General features: G+C 48.5%; 1 protein-coding gene across 9 annotated transcripts in view; it reads left to right on the forward strand.

The window, feature by feature from the left end:
* Positions 1–17,802, forward strand: part of ABAT (4-aminobutyrate aminotransferase) — a 122,265-nt gene extending 104,463 nt beyond the window's left edge. For all 9 annotated transcript variants that reach the window (XM_063597947.1, XM_055099496.2, XM_003808307.6 and 6 more), the window contains 7 exons: positions 1,053–1,116; positions 1,684–1,832; positions 5,644–5,781; positions 8,107–8,274; positions 9,557–9,703; positions 12,691–12,802; positions 14,518–17,802. In XM_063597947.1, coding sequence (XP_063454017.1) covers positions 1,053–1,116; positions 1,684–1,832; positions 5,644–5,781; positions 8,107–8,274; positions 9,557–9,703; positions 12,691–12,802; positions 14,518–14,639 — 900 coding nt within the window. In that variant the 3' untranslated portion in view covers positions 14,640–17,802. The remainder of the gene's footprint in view (positions 1–1,052; positions 1,117–1,683; positions 1,833–5,643; positions 5,782–8,106; positions 8,275–9,556; positions 9,704–12,690; positions 12,803–14,517) is intronic.
* The last annotated feature ends 2,237 nt before the right edge of the window (positions 17,803–20,039 follow it).

The following is a 20,039-nucleotide window of genomic DNA, read 5'->3' on the forward strand; positions in this document are numbered from 1 at the left end:
AGTTCTGCCTGAGTCAGTTAGAAACATGTTTGGATTTCCTTGCTGGGTGGAAAGTCAGAAAACAATGCAAGGAGTTTCAGCTGTGCCATTTGCTTGGGGCTGGGAAGGGACAGGGCATCCATGCACCCCTCCCGAACCCAAGGCGCAGCTGCCATGGGAGAGTGCCCAGAGAGGGCCTCCCCTCACCCGCTTTCTAGCACCACAGACCCCTTCCAAAGGCCTGGGGGTTTTCCTGCAAGGTGCCCAGCTCAGCCCCTTGCCTTGGTCACCCTGGGATGCAGGCATGCACCCATCAGCACCTGACCCGCCTGACACCTGCGGAGGCCTGAGTAGTAGGGAGCCAGGGGATGGGGAGGAAGTTGAAGAGCCTGTAGAACAGGGGCTGAAAACCCAGGAGTCCCCAACAGCCGGAGGTAGGCGGGCAGTGGGTGCTGCTTGGCCACCTACAGCTGCCACAAGAGGAAAATGGGTCCAAACGGTGCAGCACTGGTGAGAAGCCAGAAGTTCAGGTCTTTATGTGAAATTTCTTGATTTTAAATTTTGCAACTTTTTTTGGAGACAGTCTTGCTCTTGTTGACCAGGCTGGGGTGCAATGGCGTGAACTCAGCTCACTGCAACCTCTGCCTCCCAGGTTCAAGCGATTCTCCTGTCTCAGCCTCCCAAGTAGCAGGATTACAGGCCCCCACCACCATCCCTGGCTAATTTTTGTATTTTTAGTAGAGACAGCGTTTCACCATGTTGGCCAGGCTGATCCCAAACGCCTGACCTCCGATGATCCGCCTGCCTCAGCCTTCCAAAGTGCTGGGATTACAGGTGTGAGCCACCACACCCAGCCTAAAATTTGTGACTTAAAAAAAAAAAAATTTAAGTATGTATGCAAATAAAACGTGTGTCTTGGATATAGACCCCATTGGTCCCATGTGTAACTTTTGCCTGAGAAGGATTCCTGGTTCTTCTGATAGATTTCTATGTCCCTCTGGACTTGCAGGGGCAACAGTACAGTTCCCCCATCCTTACAACTATGACTAATGACTGATATTTCTTGGTTTTAGGCCCCTGGCTGCCCCGACTACAGCATCCTCTCCTTCATGGGCGCGTTCCATGGGAGGACCATGGGTAAGGAGGGACCAATGCGCTCCCAAGGTGGCGTTTAGAATAGTAATAATAACGGCAACAATAGTGGCGGCTGACATTAGCAGTTTGCACATATTGTCTCACTGATTGCACACAATCCCATGCAGAGTAGGGATTATTATTCCTGCTTTGCAGATGTGGGAATCAGTGTTCAGGAAGAGGAAGAATTTCCAAGGCTATTCAGTGACAGAGCCGGGACTGGAACTCTTGACTCTGTCTTCAAAGCCTGCACTGCATCTGTGATTAATCGCAATGCAAACACATACCCACGCACGCATGCCAATTAAGGGTTTGAGAGTTCCCCTTCAGCTTCCAGATGAGAACTGGGGTTCAGCATCAAAACATCTCATGTACTCCCCAAGTATATACACCTACTATGCACCCAGAAAAATTAAAAATTAAACGATAAAAAGAACTGGGGTTTCACAGGCAACAGGCCTCCCTGCCCATTGACAGCCTCGCGCTGAAATGTCTATCATCTCCTTTACAAAGACGGTACTGCCTGCTTCCCCAAGCCAAGCGTCTGCTTTTCTGTTTTGCTGAACTCAGGTTGCTTAGCGACCACGCACTCTAAAGCCATTCACAAGATCGACATCCCTTCCTTTGACTGGCCCATCGCACCGTTCCCACGGCTGAAATACCCTCTGGAAGAGTTTGTGAAAGAGAACCAACAGGAGGAGGCCCGCTGTCTAGAAGAGGTAATGCTCATACCCTGCAGATCCTCCCCAGCCACCATTCCTGTTGCTCTTGCCGCCCCAAGACTTGGGGAGAAGAGAAACAGATGAAGGGTTTATCTGGGGATCTGTGCAGTGCTTCCCCAGAGGGAAGCAGGGACACAGAGGCCTTGCGTCCCAAATGTTCTATGTTGGGAGAGTTCGTGAGACACACTGTTTCTGTCACAGCATCCATCACCCAACTCTGATATCAATTTCTGTATCACTTAAGTTTCTTGGAAGACAAGAGTCAATGACTCTAAAATAAGAGAAAACAGATCAGTTGAAAGAATATGGGGCTGGGCGCGGTGGCTCCGCCTGTAATCCCAGCACTTTGGGAGGCTGAGACGGGAGGATCACCTGAGGCCAGGAGTTCGAGACCAGCCTGGCCAACATGGTGAAACCCCATCTCTACTAAAAATTAGCTGGGTGTGGTGGCACATGCCTGTAATCCCAGCTACTAGGGAGGCTGAGGCACAAGAATCTCTTGGACCCGGGAGGCAGAGGTTGCAATGAGCCAAGATTGCACCACTGCACTCCAGCCTGGGTAACGGAGTGAGACTCTGTCCAAAAAAAAAAAAAAAAAAAAAAGAGAGAGAGAGAAAGAAAGAATATGGCATATCCCACAGGAAAAAATGGTTCCACAAGATCCTCTAAACCACTGGTTTTGTCTTCTCCTGAGTCCTGGGGCTTTGAGTTGCTGTGGGTCGGGGGATGCTATGGGAGAGGCTGAGGACAGGCAGCACCCCCCTACCGCCCGTTTCCACGTCATCTAACACAGCCCTCTTTAGATCCACTCAGTATATGGGGGTTCCAGGGAAGACATTGGAAGTAATCTGCAGCTGGAAAAAAATATCACTTTTTGGGTATAGATTTGAGCTCAAATAAGGCTGCTGGTTTTTTTTCTTAGGCACATCATCATTTTCAATCAGTTCATACTTATTGAGCACCTACTAGATGTCAAGCAAGGTGCTAGGTGCTGGGTATTCAGTGGTAAATAGAAAAGACAAGATAATGGCATCAAGTACAGCACTGTCCAATAGAAATATAATGCAAGCCACATATGTAATTATAGCTTTTCCAGTAGTCACCTTTTCTTTCATTTTTACACCCTGCCTGGAAACTGCCAAGGAGTCACATTTGCTTTGTTTTGTTTTGCTTTGTTTTTGAGATGGAGTCTAGCTCTGTTGCCCAGGCTGGAGTGCAGTGGCGCGATCTCAGCTCACTGCAAGCTCCGCCTCCTGGGTTCACGCCATTTTCCTGCCTCAGCTTCCTGAGTAGCTGGGACTACAGGCGCCCGACACCACGCCCGGCTAATTTTTTGTATTTTTAATAGAGACAGGGTTTCATCGTGTTAGCCAGGATGGTCTCGATCTCCTGACCTTGTGATCCGCCCGCCTCGGCCTCCCAAAGTGCTGGGATTACAGGTGTGAGCCACCGCGCCGGCCTTCTTTTGTTTTGTTTTGTTTGAGACAGGGTCTCACTCTGTCACCCAGGCTGGAGTGCAGTGGTGCAATCACAGCTCACTGCAGTCTCGACCTCTCTGGGCTCAGGTGATCCTCCCACCTCAGCTTCTTGAGTAGTTGGAACTAAGGCACATGACACCACCACACCTGGCTAATTTTTGTATTTTTTGCAGAAACAGATTTTGCCGTGTTGCCCAGGTTGGTCTCAAACTCCTGGGCCCAAGTGGTCTGCCCACTTCAGCTTCCCAAATTGCTGGGATTACAGGTGTGAGCCACCGTGCCTGGCCAGGAGTCACGTTTTTTAAAATTACAAAGAAATAGGTGAAATTCATTTTCAGAGCATTTTATTGAACCGAATATATTCAAAATATTATCATGTAAATGTGTAATTCATATTTTTAAACCATGTGATTTTTATATTCCTTTTTAAAAATTCCTTTATTTTAAAAATTCGTTTATTTAGGTCTAAACAAAGATAGTCCTTTTCTTCATATTCAGTTTTTGAAACACTGTGTGTATTTTACACTTACAGCACAATGCTCTAAAAACAAAGAAAAACCGGGCGCGGTGGCTCATGCCTGTAACTGCAACACTTTGGGAGGTTGAGGCGGGCAGATCACCTGAGATCAGGAGTTCAAGACCAGCCTGACTAACATGGAGAAACCCCATCTCTACTAAAAATACAAAATTAGCCGGGCATGGTGGTGCATGCCTGTAATCCCAGCTACTCCAGAGGCCGAAGCAGGAGAATCACTTGAACCCGGGAGGTGGTGGTTGCGGTGAGCTGAGATTGTGCTATTGCACTCCAGCCTGGGCAACAAGAGTAAAACTCCATCTCAAAAAAAAAAAAAGGAAAACAAAGAAAAGTATCTCAGAGCTTCCTTGGGGTGACTGGTGGAGACCAAGGTCAAAATCATATCACCCAAACAGAGGCTTTTTCTTAATTGTACATAACAAAGAAAGCTTTCACTTGTTAGTCTATCTAGGTGTACGGTTTGGGGTTTTTCTTTTTTTTTTTTTTTTTTTTGAGACAGAGTTTCACTCTTTTGCCCAGGCTGGGGTGCAGTGGCACGATATCTCGGCTCATTGCAACTTCTACCTCCTGGGTTCAAGCGATTCTCGTGCCTCAGCCACTGGAGTAGCTGGGAGTACAGGCGTGAGCCACCATGCCCAACTAATTTTTGTATTTTTAGTAGAGATGGGGTTTCACCATGGTAGCCAGGCTGGTCTGGAACTTCTGACCTCAGGTGATCTGCTCGCCTTAGCCTCCCAAAGTGCTGGGATTACAGGTGTGAGCCACCATGCCCAGCCTCTTTCTTTTTAATAAAGACAGGATCTTGCTGTGTTGCCCAGGCTGGAGTGCAGTGGTGTGGTCACAGCTCACTGCGATCTCACAGTCCTGGTTCAAGGGGTCCTCCCAGCTCAGCCTCTCAAGTAGCTGAGACTACAGGCACGCAGCCACCATGCCCAGCTAATTTCTAAATGTTTTGCAGACATGAACCACACTATGTTGCACAGGCTGGTCTCAAACTCCTGGCCTCAAGGTATCCTCCTGCCTCAGCCTCCCAAAGTGTTGGGATTGCAGGTGTGAGCCACCACACCTGGCCCTTAGAACAGTTTTTTAACCAAGGATATATCTCCGATTCTGCCCCAAAAGGATTCTCACACCAATAATAGCAATAATACTGTAAGAATAGGAACAATAATAATCAATAATAATGTAGTCGTGCTAATCATAATAGTAGCAGCCACCACTTTATGTGTGCCAGACTCTGTGCTGTATTTTCTCTCTCTCTCTCTCTCTCTCTCTCTCTGTGTGTGTGTGTGTGTGTGTGTGTGTGTGTGTGTGTGTGTGAATGCTCTCACCTTTATTTCTCTCAATATACCCGTGATGTAGCTATTTCCCACATAACAAGGTTAAGTGACAGGTGCATGTTCCATGTAAAACAGAGGCAGAACCACAGCTAAAACATCTGGCCCAGCAATCAACTCATAGTGCTATATTTTCTCATTCAGTCCTCTCCACGACCCTGGAAGGTGGATTCTGTCAGTGTGCCCATACAACACATCAGGAAAGTGAGGCTTCTGAAGCTAAATGACTTGCCCCAAGTTATTAGTTTGTATCCACCCAGGTTCTAGCACCGATTTCAAGTAGGATACATTCCCATCCATACACATAGCTTCTAACAGAGGCTTCACTGGTCTTAGGAAATGCACACAAACACATTTCCAATAAAATTACATGGGGCTCATCGAACCCCAGATTCCCACCCACGGATACTGGTCACAAGCCTCTGCCATCGGTGGTCACTTTCCCCTTTGGGATCCAGGTGGAGGATCTGATTGTGAAATATCGGAAAAAGAAGAAGACGGTGGCCGGGATCATCGTGGAGCCCATCCAGTCCGAGGGTGGAGACAACCACGCATCCGATGACTTCTTTCGGAAGCTGAGAGACATCGCCAGGAAGGTCAGTGGACAGGGCCGAGGTTGGATGGAGCCATTGGGTTTTCTGGGTTGAGTTCCCCGAGTAACGGGCCAGCAGCACCTCTGCCTTGGAGCTTCTGTCAATCTCCAGACTTGCAGAGGCTGTCTGTCAGCATCAGGGGTGGAGAAGTTGGGGTTGGTGAAAGAATGGGGATTCTTCCCTAAAACTATACACACACACAGACACACACACACACACACACACACACACACACACACACACATATATATATATATTTTTTTTTTTTTTTTTTGAGACAGAGTGTCACTCTGTTACCCAGGCTGGAGTGCAGTGGTGCGATCTCAGCTCACTGCAACCCCTACCTCCCAGGTTCAAGTGATTCTCCCACCTCAGCCTCCCGAGTAGCTGGGACTACAGGCACACGTCACCATACCCAACTAATTTTTCTATTTCTAACAGAGACGAGGTTTCGCCATGTTGGCCAGGCTGGTCTTGAACTCCTGACCTCAGGTGATCTGCACACCTCAGCCTCCCAAAGTGCTGGGATTACAGGCCTGAGCCACCACGCTTGGCCTTAAAATCTTTTTAAAAAACCTTTTTGGATACATAATAGTTGCAATGCGTAATGATCAAATCTGGGTAATTGGATATCCATCACCTAAAACATTTATCATCTCTTTGTATTGGGAATATTCCAAATCCACTCCTATTTTGAACTATGCAATAAATTATTAACTAAAATCACCCTATTGTGCTACTGGAGACTAGATCTTATTCTTCTATCTAACTGTACTTTTGTATCCATTAACCAACCCCTATTTATCTCCACCTCCCCATTAGCCTTGCCAGCCTCTGATAGGCGTCATTCGACTCTATTTCTTCATAAGGGAAATGTTTTTAGTTCCCACCTGAGTGAGAACATGCAACATTTGTGTATGTGTGGCTTATGTCACTTAACATAATGTCCTGTAGTTCCATCCACGTCATTGCTAATGACATAATTTCATTCTTTTTATGGCTGAATAGTATTTCTTTGTGTATATGTACCATATTTTCTTTTTCTTTTTTTTTTTGAGACAGTCTCACTCTGTTGCCCAGGCTGGAGTGCAGTGGCATGCACGATCTTGGCTCACTGTAACCTCTGCCTCCTCGGTCCAAGTGATTCTCCTGTCTCAGTCTCCCAAGTAGCTGAGATTACAGGTGCACAACACCATGCCCAGCTAATTTTTGTATTTTTAGTAGAGATGGGGTTTCGCCTTGTTGGCCAGGCTGGTCTCAAACTCCTGACTTCAGGTGGTTTGCCTGCCTCAGCCTCCTAAAGTGCTGGAATTACAGGCGTGAGCCACCGCGCCTGGCCAATTGTGTATATGTACCATATTTTCTTTTTCTTTTTTTTTTTTTTTGAGACAGTCTCACTCTATTGCCCAGGCTGGAGTGCAGTGGCACGATCTTGGCTCACTGTAACCTCTGCCTCCTGGGTCCAAGTGATTCTCCTGCCTCAGTCTCCCAAGTAGCTGAGATTACAGGTGCATGACACCATGCCCAGCTAATTTTTGTATTTTCAGTAGAGACGGGGTTTTGCCATGTTGGCCAGGCTGATTGGCTCAGACTCCTGGCCTTAGGTGATTTGCCCGCCTCAGCCTCCCAAAGTGCTGGAATTACAGGCGAGAGCCACCACGCCTTGCCAATTGTGTATATGTACCATATTTACTTTATCCATTCATCCATTGATGGACAGATTGATTCTGTATCTTGGCTATTGTGAACAGTGCTGCAATAAACATGGGGGTGCAGGTATCTCTTTGACACACTGATTTGCTTTCTTTATATTGTGTGTTTGTTTTAATGTCTTGTGCATATATAACTGGCAATCAAACCAATAAGTTCAAAGATAAAAGTTATAAGACGTGAGTTGACTTAACACAGATGCTGAGTTAGAAATAGCCCTGGTGACAAGCAGAACATGGCAGCTGAAGTCTGAGAAGCACATTCGAGGCCTCACTGTTGGACACAGCTCCCTCTGACGAGGTCGAGACCCGAGACTGAAGCCAGATGACATACCGCTCTGTGTTGGTGCAGGGAGTATTTAATGTTCTGGGTTTTTTTTGGTCCAGCTTAGCAGTTTTAGGAAACACTCAGATTCAGCTCTGGTTGGAACTGCTCAGCTTAAGTGTTTTGATTAGTTTTTTTTGTGCACAGCTCAAGAACATGGGGCTGGTTTGCTCTTCAGAAAACAAGCACGATGTGTGTGGACCCAGGGTTTGGCAGTTAGCTGGCTATGAAGGGATATGAATTTCTGGCCTCCCATGGGTGTTTATTTCTCCCTCCTCTCTCTTCTCCGGCCAGCATGGCTGCGCCTTCTTGGTGGACGAGGTCCAGACCGGAGGAGGCTGCACGGGCAAGTTCTGGGCCCATGAGCACTGGGGCCTGGATGACCCAGCAGACGTGATGTCCTTCAGCAAGAAGATGATGACTGGGGGCTTCTTCCACAAGGAGGAGTTCAGGCCTAATGCTGTGAGTTGGAGCCAGCCTTCTCTCTACATCCAGGGCAGAGAAGGGAGCGTCCTCTTCTCCTAACTGTTCCTTTCTCACCATCGAGGAGTTGGGTGGGCACCTACTGGGTCGCAGGTTTTCTAAGTCCCAGTTCTTATCAATGCAATTAGCAGCGGTGTGCCCTCCCAGCTCTCTCTGTAAGGCCAACTCTGGAACAGTCCACCATCAGCCTTTTCCTGTTTTCTCTCTGTGTGCACACACAATAATATCATCGACAGCTGCCGCAGCAGACTGAGCATTTGCTATGTGCCTAGTTCTAAGTATTTCTCATATGCTTTTAATCCTGAGAACAATCTAACCAAGTAGCTGTTATTTTTATCCTCATTTTACTAATGAGGAATCAGGCACAGAGAGGTTAAGTAATTTGTCAAAGGTCACACAGCCTGTTAAGTGACAAAGCCAGGATTCCAACCCAGAGCCCATACTCTTACCCACTACACTGTGTACTGCCATGTGTGCATACAGATTTACACACACACACACAGCCATCAGGGGCCAACGTCCGTTCACCATTCCTACATGTAGTTTCTACCCTCAAGGTTGCCTCATGGTCCAAAATGGCTTCTGATGCTCCAGCCATCACATCTCAATTCTAGGCAGTAGAAAAAAAAAAGAAGGGAAGGACAAAGTGGCCCCTTTCTTGTCTTTAGCAGCCTTCCTAGAAATCTCACATAATATGTCTATTTTCAATATTTGACTAAGACCCAGTCACATGGCCACTTCTAGCCATAAGGGAGGCTGGGAAGGGTGTTTCCGTTAGCTGCATGGCCACCCTAAATCATTCATGGAGGGGTAAAGTGGGTGATCTTTGAGGGTCACTGCCAGCAATCCAGTCCCAACTCCACCTGTAAGTCATGTTTGCCTTAGACAAATCACTTAGCCTCCCAGAACCTCAGCTTCCTCCTGTATAAAATGAGGGTTATAGGAGTTAAGGAACCGACTATCTTGGTTTCCTGGGACTGAGGGATTTCCCAGTGCATGAGACGATTTGGTCCTCCCCATAGCAGTTCCTACCTGCAGGGCTGCTGTTGGAAGAATTCAGCAAGATTGGGTGTGTTCTCTTGCTAGCCTCTGGTAGAGAAGAATTCAGCGAGATTGGGTGTGTTCCCCTGCTAGCCTCTGGTAGATGCCCACTAGATTAGTTTCTCTCCTCTTCAAGAGAGGAGGAGGGGCGCCTGGGGGAAGTGACTCCTGCAGGGTGTGCATGTGTGTGAACCCTTCCAACACTCGTTCCTCATTCCAGCCCTACCGGATCTTCAACACCTGGCTGGGGGACCCGTCCAAGAACCTGTTGCTGGCTGAGGTCATCAACATCATCAAGCGGGAGGACCTGCTAAATAATGCAGCCCATGCCGGGAAGGCCCTGCTCACAGGACTGCTGGACCTCCAGGTAACACCCCCTCCCCTGCCCCGCCCCCACCACCCATGGCTCCCCGCAGCCTCCGGGGCAACACTGGAGCTCTTCAGCATGGTGTTGTGCCTGCTGTTCCAGCAGTTCGTAATGGGCTGTGCTGCTTCTAGCCTCGGGGACTTTGCACATGCTGTGTCCTCTGCAGGGGATGCCTCCCTATCCCTCCATCCCATTCCAAGCCCTATTCCTGAACACCTGGTTTTCTTTGTTGTTGTTTTTAATTTATTTTTTATTTTTTTAATATTGAGACATGGTCAAGCTCTGTTAGCCAGTCCGGCCTTGAACTCCTGGCCTCAAACGATCCTTCCACCTCAGCCTCCCAAAGTGCTGGGCAGCGCCTGCCAGCACTGGTTATCTTTTTTATTTATTTTATTTTATTTTATTTGTTTATTTATTTATTTTTTGAGGCCAAGTCTTGCTTTGTACCCAGGCTGGAGTGCAGTGGCGCAATCTCAGCTCACTGCAACCGCTGCCTCCTGGGTTCAAGAGATTCTCTGGCCTCAGCCTCCCAAGTAGCTGGGATTACGGGCATGTGCCATTATGCCCTACTAATTTTTTTGTATTTTGAATAGAGACGGGGTTTCACCATGTTGGCCAGGCTGGTCTCGAACTCCCGACCTCAGGTGATCCGCTCGCCTCAGCCTCCCAAAGTGCTGGGATTTCACGAGCATGGGCCACCGCGCCCGGCCCTGGTTATCTTTTGACACCAAATTCAGACATCCCCCCTTTGAGAGTCCCCCAAGCACTCCCTCTCTCACTCCCTCTAGTGTGTTCATTATTCCCGCCTTTGTGCAACCTGTTGCATACTTACCACTCGGCAGCACTGCCCTCCACTGCTGGAGCTGGATTACTCTCTACCCTCAAGGTTTCATCGTGGGCCAAAATGGCTCCTGGAGCTCCAGCCATCGCATCTCAATTCCAGGCAATAGGAAGGAAAAAGAAGGGAAGGACAGAGTGGCCTCCTTCTTGTCTTTAGCAGCCTTCCCAGAAATCTCACATAACACTTCTAACACTTGACTAAGGAGCTGGTCACGTGGTCACTCCTAACCGTAAGGAGGTGTGTGGATGTGTGTGTGTGTGAGTGTGGCACGCAGGCCTGAAGGGGTGTCTAAATGGAAGAGACTTTATTCTAAACCATCCCAGGGCCACACTCTGTGGGAGAGGGAGGGGTGTGTTCAAACTGCCAGCTCCCCAGCAATTGACAAGTGCAAGGAACATGCTAGAGTAAGTGCTGGAAGGACTTCTGAGCCTCAGTTTCCTTATCTGTGTAGACCAAAGTGAGCCCTTCTTCACTGGCAGGGGATTCAAGAGTGTGCCCACTGCCAGGCTCAGGGGCTCATGCCTGTAACCCCAGCACTTAGGGAGGCAGAAGCAGGAGGATTGCCTTCAGCTCAACTGAGTTTGAGACCAGCCTGGGCAACATGGTGAGAACCCATCCTCCACAAAAAGAAAGAAACAAATTGTGCACATAAGTGTCTAACACAGTGCCCGCCTCTATCACCCCCAGAATAGGACCATGTCTCCAGTTTCTACCAATGAGCTGCCGTGAAATAAGACTTGCTCCCCCAACTCAGCCCCCAGTACCCTGAAATTATTTGGGGTTTTCCAAGCCCTTGTTTGCTGTCCTTCATATGGACAGCAGAGAGTAAGGTGAAATCAAGGTCCTCCAGACTAGGCACCTGCATTTGTTTCCTTGTCTGCTGTAAAAAATCACCACAAACTGTGTGGGTTAAAACAAGGATTTATTCTCTCACAGTTTGGAGGCCAGGGTCTGAAATCAAGGTTTCAGCAGAGTTGGCTCCTTCTGGAGGCTCTGGGGGAGAATCTGTTCCATGCCCCTCTCCACCTTCTCGTGGCTGCCGGGAATCCTTCATGTTCCTTGACGTGTGGAGGCTTCACTCTGCTTCTGGCATCACTTGGCGTTCTACCCACTGTGCCTGTGTCTGTCTCCAGATTGTCTTCTTCTTATAAAGATACCAGTCACTGAGCCGGGCGCTGTGGCTTACACCTGTAATCCCAGCACTTTGGGAGGCCAAGGCAGGTGGATCACTTGAGGTCAGGAGTTCGAAACCAGCCTGGCCTACATTGTGAAACCCCGTTTCTACTAAAACTACAAAAAAAAAAATTAGCCAGGTGTGATGGCAGGTGCCTGTAATCCCAGCTATTTAGGAGGCTGAAGCACAAGAATCTTTGAACCTGGGAGGCAGAGGATGCAGTGAGCCGAGATCGTGCCACTGCACTCCAGCCAGGGCAACAGAGTGAGACTCCATCTCAAAAACAAAAAACAAAAAACAGTCATTGCATTAGGGGCCATTCTAATGCAGGAAGACTTCATTTTAACCTAACTAATTATTTCTGCGAAGACCTTATTTCCAAATTAGGTCCTAGTCATAGGTTCCAGGTAAACATGAATTTAGGGGGCAGTGGGAGGAAACTATTCAATCCAGTACAGCTCCCAGTCTCAAAGCCCTGAGGGAGGACAGGCATTTCTTCTTCCAGAAGAACCACCTTTCTAGAAGAGCTGACGATGGAGATGGCGAACATCTGTGGAGCATCCGCCAAGTGCCCAGCCCCGGGCTTAGGACTTAACATGTGAACCTTATCTTGCTAAAGTCTCACCACGGCCCCAGTGGGGTCAACAGCATTTAAATCCTTCAGTTTATAGCAGGGTAAACAGAGGCACTTGAGTGGCCCAAGGTTATACAGTGAGAGGGACAGAGCTGGGCTTGGTTGTTGTTGCTGGTGGTGGTGGTGGGTTTTTTTCCTCCACACAACACACATGTGCACAGCTGGGCTTTGAACCCAGGCCTGAATGTCCCCAGAGCTCTTAACCCCCTGGAGGTCCTGCCAGTCCATGCAGAGGCCGAGGCTGGACCATGGGAGGCCTTTGACGAAGCACAGCCATTAAGCCCAGCTGGTACACAGGTGATGGGCTTTGACGCCAGCCTTGTCTCCTCCCACTGCAGGCCCGGTACCCCCAGTTCATCAGCAGGGTGAGAGGACGAGGCACCTTTTGCTCCTTCGATACTCCCGATGATTCCATACGGAATAAGCTCATTTTAATTGCCAGAAACAAAGGTAAGGGGCCAGGAGTGGCTGCTGAGTTTCATGAGCATCCAGTATTTCCTGCTGTAGCTGCCACATGTTGCTAGGTACTCAGCAATATTTTGTGTGGGGGGCAGGTGGTACACAGGTCTGAAAACAGCCTGAATGCCCTTTCTCCAAAGAAGAGAACATTACAAATGGGATTTCTTTATCCATTTATTTACTCAACAAGCGTTCGCTGAGGAGGTGAGTTGTAAGTGGACACTGGAGACAGTTACAGTGATGATGAAGACCATCAGAGCCCCTTCCTTCAGGAAGCATGCAGTGTAGCAGGAAGGCATGGCTTTACACATGGCATTTCACAACCAATCCATTGCAATTTTAAGTCCTGGGAAGGAGAAAACGCAGCTAAGAGAGCAGATAGCTGCAGCAGTTGGTGAGGGTAGGAAATCAGGGCAGGCTCCCTTGAGGAAGTAGCATTTTACCCTAAGTCTTGATGAACAGGGATTGGCTGGGTGAAGAAGGTAAGGAAGAGCATTCTGGGCAGAGGGAAGGGTGCACGCAATGGCCTGAGGTGGGATGGAGCTTACAGAGGTGGTAAAAGGGAAAGAAGGGGGCGTGAAGGTGAATGGTTGGGAGGGGATGAAGCTGGGGGAGGAGAGGCCAGGCCCGGGTCGCATGGGCCTGCAGATCAGGCTTAGCACTCCAGACTTCATCCTAGGAGCTGTGGGAAGCCACTGAGGACATGTGTGGCAGGGGTAAGGGCAGATGCTGTGGTGAGATCAGAGCACGTACTCTATGTCAGGCACATTGTCAGTTCTTCTTGTGCCATCTTACAGAATCCTTGCAGCAGCCTCAGAAGGGCAGGGATAATCAACCTCCATTTTAAAAATGAGAAAACGTGGTCTCAAAGGCATAAACAGGCCGGGTGCAGTAGCTCACGCCTGTAATCCCAGCACTTTGGGAGGCCGACGTGGGCAGATCAGCTGAAGTCAGGAGTTCGAGACCAGCCTGGTCAACAGGGCAAAACCTCATCTCTACTAAAAATACAAAAATTAGCTGGCCATGGTGGCGGCACCTGTAATCCCAGCTACTTGGGAGACTGAGGCAGGAGAATGGCTTCAACCTGGGAGGTGGAGGTTGCAGTGAGTGAGACTGGGTTGCCACTGCACCCCAGCCTGGGTGACAGAGTGAGACTCCATCTCTAAAAAAAAAAAAAAAAGGCATAAACAACCTCGACAAGGAAAGGACACCAGCTGTAACTGGTGAAGTCACGCTTTAAAATAAGCAGAGCCTGTCCCTCCTCCGTAATAGCTCAGCACCTCACACATGCTTCCGACTCAGCCTGTGCTTTTGCAACTTATTTGCTTACCTATTTTATTTTCCCACCCCTCCATGACTTTCTGGAAGGCAAGGACTTTATCTCAGGATTTCTCTATCACCAGACCTAGCTTGGGGCAGCAAAGCAGGCACTCAAAGGAGAGAGGGAGGGAGGAAGGGAAAAAGGAAGGGTGGAGGGAAGGAAAGGAAGAAGAGAATGATAGAGGAGATGAATGAGGGGAGAGAGAAAGGAAATGAAGACTGCATGAGTGGGTGGTAGGAAGGACAGATGGAAGCCTGGGCTTCCATGATGGATGGATGGATGGATGGATGGATGAGCGTCGCCAACAGGCATCACTTTCCCCCCAGCTCTCCCAGCGTGTGACTTTGAGAAACCACGCTCCTCACCTACCTCCTGCCTCTTTCAGGTGTGGTGTTGGGTGGCTGTGGTGACAAATCCATTCGTTTCCGTCCCACGCTGGTCTTCAGGGATCACCACGCTCACCTGTTCCTCAATATTTTCAGTGACATCTTAGCAGACTTCAAGTAAAGAAGCCATTTCCACTACAGTGAGAAAGCCCTGATCCCAACAGTTGTCAAATTGATTAGTTTGCCTAATTCATGTTTTCACTTAAAAGTATCAGAGGTGAATGCACAGTGAAGGGTGATTTGTGGGGAGGGAACATTTTTGGTGGTCTTGGGGGAGGGGAGGGGAGGGGAGGGGAGGGGAGGGGAGGGGAGGGGAGGGCTGGTGTTGATTTTCCTCCCTGCAGAGCCAATGGTGCACATTGCTTTAAGCCCAGAGATCCTGCTTGAGCCCTGGACTCATCTTGGGAAGGGCCATGGGAGGTCCTGGCTAGAGTTCTGCCCAACCTTGACCAACCCCAGCAATTTTTCCAAAAGCCAGTCAAGGGCATTATATTTGTTCCTGGGACTGGCAGCTGGGCCTCCTGGGTGCCAGTCCATCTCAAGTGCCATATTCTGTGATCACGGATGTTGGCTCCCCCTCGCCCTATGCAAGCAAACACACTCTCACCTCCTCTCCCAGCCCCCCGGAGCTCTGAGCACGCCCCACGCATGGTGCAGGAGGGACTGGACAGATCTGAGGAAGGCCGTAAAATGGGGACAGGAGGATTCAGCTCAGGTGTAAGGGAAGAGGTCCTCTGGCCCCCTGAAGATGAGAATCACTCCTCTCAGTGCACCTGGGGATCCCCCTAAACTGTGAATTCTGCCCTGGACAGGGCTTTGCCCTTGGAGGATCCCCAGGTGGCATCACCCGTGATTCTTACTCGGCATCCTCCATTCCCCAAACTCCCTCCTCCCTGTTAAATGTCAACCTAGACCTGGACCTGGGTGGGAGGAAACTGTAGCCTGAGTGTCCACAGGGACACACGTGAGCCACAGGGCTAGAAGCACAGGCCCGTCACCCCAGGAGGAAAAGCCCAGGGTCTGGGGCAGCAGAGCCATCGCATCATGTTTCCCAGGGCAACTTGAGGTCTGACTTTTGGCTCCCTCGCCCTAAGAGGCTCTTCCTCTCTTTTGCTCATCCACCTTCACGCCACTTCTGAGCTGACCCCTAGGAACAGCTTGGCTGTTCCACCAGATCAGAGGGAATCATTGCTGGACTGGATTTCTTCTGGAGGGAAGCACCATGAATTAAAGGTGCCAGAGCTCCATGCATGGAAAAGTGGCCCATTGGTTCAACGTGGTTTCCTTGTACTTGATCCTCCTGAAATGAGAGATTTTCCTGAGATGACTGAGTATGGAGATTACCAGGCAGATGATACCGAAATGCTTAACGGGGCTGTGGCTGAGGCTGTAGCATTTCTGCTGGAGGTGAGACACTCTGGGAACTGATTTGACCTCGAATGCTCCTAAAAGAGAACTTGATAGCCTGACAGCAGAGAAGTATTATTTGGTGGGGAGTCTGAGAAAGCCTGGTTTGTATTATCTGTCCAAAAGGAAGCCTCTTCATCTCCTGGTGCCTTGGTTGACTATTTTGGAAATAGGCATATCAAGGTTCCTGATTCAGCACTTTGCTCTTTTAATAACAAATCGTCCAAAGATCTCAAAGTAAGGGTTTTTTTTTAGCTTCCACTCTTCCGCAGACTTGGTCATCGACCTATTTTTGTTGAGGAATGAAAGGCAATGACAAGTTTAACATATACAGATTCGTGAATTCTTGTTCATTTTGCATTCCTGCAGTCAGTGCTAATCCGTCATTCTTAATCAGGAGTTCTGCCAGGTTTAAGGTCACCTGCACTCCCAGCCAAGTGGTGATGTATGCCTCCCACTCTCTGCAAGGTTTTCCTCATTTTTATATTCATTTATTCATCATTCATTCATTCACCTAACTTTCATTAAATAGCTGCACCATCCCAGGCCCTGTGCGGAGCATCGGGAATACAAAGATGAGATAAAACATTGTCCCTGCCCCCAGGGGCTCACATGCCACTGGAAACAACAGACTCTTAAACTAACAATTCAGGCAGGCGCCAAGTGCTACGACAGAGGTGTGAATAAAAGCATCAGGAAATCGGATGGAGAACCACCATTCACCCAAGGGTCAGAGGAGGTTTCAAAGAAAAGGTGTCATTGGAGCAGTGTTTTGCAGAATGAGCCAGAGTTCACCAAGCAGGCAAGGCAAGGAAGGGTGTTGCAGAGAGGGAACAGCATATGCAAAGGCATATCAGTTCATGGCATCACATCTTTCACTGGGGAAGCCAGTTTCCACAGGCAGCATCCCAAGGTTCAATAAGGCCTTATTTAACAAGCAAGCAAAATGCAAACCAAACCATTATTCATTTATTGGCTTAAGTATGCTTTCTCCTGAAAACTTTAGCATTGGGTGCAAATATTCAGTATGGTTCTCGGAGTCCAAAGGGTTTTAAGCCAGGGCACAACCAGAAAATTGGCTCTCTTTGGTAGGGAGAGGGGCTCCAATATTTCGTTCTCTCCCCATGGGGCACTGACAGAGAAATGAAATAGTTTTATCTGGAAAATTCCAGAGTTATTATTTACTCCTTACCAAGGGAAGTTACTTCTTGTAAAAACTTTTAAGCCATTTATCAACAAGTTCTTGTTGACTCAGGGCATAATGAGTTCCTGAGACATCCTCTTTTGGGGGCTGGGGCTTTAGCTAGAAGAATTTCAAGGAAAAGAATTCTCAGCAGAGCTCAAGATTGTAGAAACTCAGCAGAAGCTGGTAAAAACATGGGGAGCCCGGAGGACAGGCTGCTGTCCAGGGCAGAGGCCATGAAGAAGTGCTTCCGTGGCCGACAGTCTGGAAATGAATCCATCATACATTAGTGCCATAGAGTTTAGTAACCGTCCAGCAAGTGTCGTCACTTTTACAGAAAACAAGGTCCAGTAATAGCAAGTCTTAGTATATCCTCACTTTTATTATAAATGGGTGTTTTTTTATAATTTTTACTGACGCTCAGTAACCATGCAAAATTGTGTATAGCATTAATGTATCTACATACCTACACCTATCTATATATAAGCTCATGGTAGAAAACCATAGCTAAGTAGCATCGCAGACTTACGCGTACAAAGTGATCTTGTTTACAAGTAATCTGTTGACAGTGCCAATAAATGATAAAAAAAAATTAACATGTCACAATGTAACGGATGACCATATGCACAATTCCATGAATTAAATCTGTTTCCTGTGTCAGTATTCTTAAATAAAATTTATAATTGAAACATGAGTGAATGTGGACTTTTTTGGTGGAAATGGTCTTGTTAAATAATTAGGTGACAAGTACTTATTAAATGCCTGTTATATACCTCTTAGGGATGTCTTGGGGAACACTCTACATGCATAACTCTGCCTTGGGATCAGGAAGCACTGTAAGGCCATGCATTTCATTAAGTAAATCGAGGACGTGCTATGTGACAGGGACACAAGGATGGGCATCATGTGGTCCGTACTCGCAGCTCACATTCTTTTTTTTTTTTTTTTTGAGACAAGAGTCTAGTTCTTTCACCCAGGCTGGAGTGCAGTGACATGATTTCGGCTCACTGTGACCTCTGCCTCCCAGGTTCAAGCTGCCTCAGCCTCCCGAGTAGCTGGGATTACAGGCGCTCGCCACCGTGCCCAGCTAATTTTTGTATTTTTAGTAGAGACGAGGTTTCACTGTGTTGGCCAGGCTGGTCTCGAACTCCTGACTCTGTGATCCGCCCACCTCAGCCTCCCAAAGTGCTGGGATTACAGGCGTGAGCCACCACGCCCGGCCCCCTTTTTTTTTTTTTTTTTGGACGGAGTTTTGCTCGTTGCCCAGGCTGGAGTGCAACGGCGCGATCTCGGTTCACTGCAACCTCCGCCTCCCAGGTTCAAGCAATTCTCTTGCCTCAGCCTCCCAAGTATCTGGGATTACAGGCACCTGCCACCAGGCCCAGCTAATTTTTTGTATTTTTAGTAAATACAGGTTTCACCATGCTGGTCAGGCTGGTCTCGAACTCCTGACCTCAGGTGATCCGCCCACCTCAACCTCCCAAAGTGCTGGGATTACAGACGTGAGCCACTGCGCCCGGCCTCGCAGCTCACATTCTAGCAAGGTAAAGAAAAATAAAAAATAAAAATAAAAAAATAACCAAAAAAAAAACAGTGTAAGGAGCAGGACGTGGAAAAACACTGGATGCAGCAGAGGCACAAAGGCTAGGCCCCTCACATCAGTCAGGGTGGCAGTTAAGCCCCTGAGTTTCATCTTCAAGGCTGAGCAAAAGCTGCTCCAGAGTGATGGAAGGCATTCCACAAGAGAAGAGGTCCACGAAGGCACAGAGACAGGGCGACAGCAGGCATCTATGAAACGTTCAGTATCACTAGATCACAAAGAGTAGGAGACTAGAAGAGCCCAGGAAACAGGCAGGAGCTGGGCCCCTCGAGAGCCTTCTGTGCCACATGAGGGGCGTGGGCTTTCCATGCTGGTGATGGAGCCGCCAGAGGCTTGATGCAAGGGAGCAAACCAAGGGGTGTTTTAGAAAGATTGTCCTGGCTGGACGTGGTGGCTCACACCTATAATCCTAGCACTTTAGGAGGCTGAGCCAGGAGAATCACTTGAAGCTGGGAGGTGGAGGTTAAGATGAGCCAAGTCACGCCACTGTACTCCAGCCTGGGCGACAGAGTGAGACTCCGTTTCAAAAAATATATATAGAAAGGTTGTCCTGAGTGTTCACGGTGAAGAACAGGGAGGCAGGGAGGCCAGTTAGGAGTCTATTGCAGCCACGCTGACCTGGTGGCCTGAATGAATTAGGACAATAATGGGGACGGAGAGAGAGAAAAGTAGAGAATCCAAAGCATCCGGGACGGTGATTCTCAACACTGGATGCACTTAGGAATCACCCGAAAGAGCTTTTTGAAAAGTGCCACTGGCCAGGCACAGTGGATCCCACCTGTAATCCCAGCACTTCAGCAGGCCGAGGTGGGCAGATCACCCAGCTAATTTTTTTGTATTTTTAGTAGAGATGCGGTTTTGCCATGTTGGCCAGGCTGGTCTCGAACTCCTAACCTCAGGTGATCCTCCCGCCTTGGCCTCCCAAAGTGCTGGGATTACAGGCGGGAGCCACCGTGCCTGGCCATCAAAGGGTTACTGACCTTGAAGTTCCGGTGCCTTCAACTCACCTACCTTAGGAATGTGCATGTCGGAGCTCACACTCAACACCGACCAGGTCAAGTTGACCTTCCAAGGCTGATGGCCAGGCTGGCCGAGAGAAAGTTCCTTGAGTGATTGACAGTTCCTACCCTCAGCTAGTCCTGAGTTGACTTCACACAAGTGCACATACACTCACATCTGTCCACATGCTAATATTACAGCATCCTTCCACATCAGTGTGTATCAAATCCTAACTTTCAAGTTGTGTGATTGGGAGCAGATTCCCTTAACCTCTCCAAGCTTCAATTTCCTCATCTTAAAAACAGGCGTACAAGACTGGGTGTGATAGCTCA

Source organism: Pan paniscus, chromosome 18 (assembly GCF_029289425.2).
Source record: "Pan paniscus chromosome 18, NHGRI_mPanPan1-v2.0_pri, whole genome shotgun sequence".
Classification (NCBI taxonomy): Eukaryota; Metazoa; Chordata; class Mammalia; order Primates; family Hominidae; genus Pan; species Pan paniscus.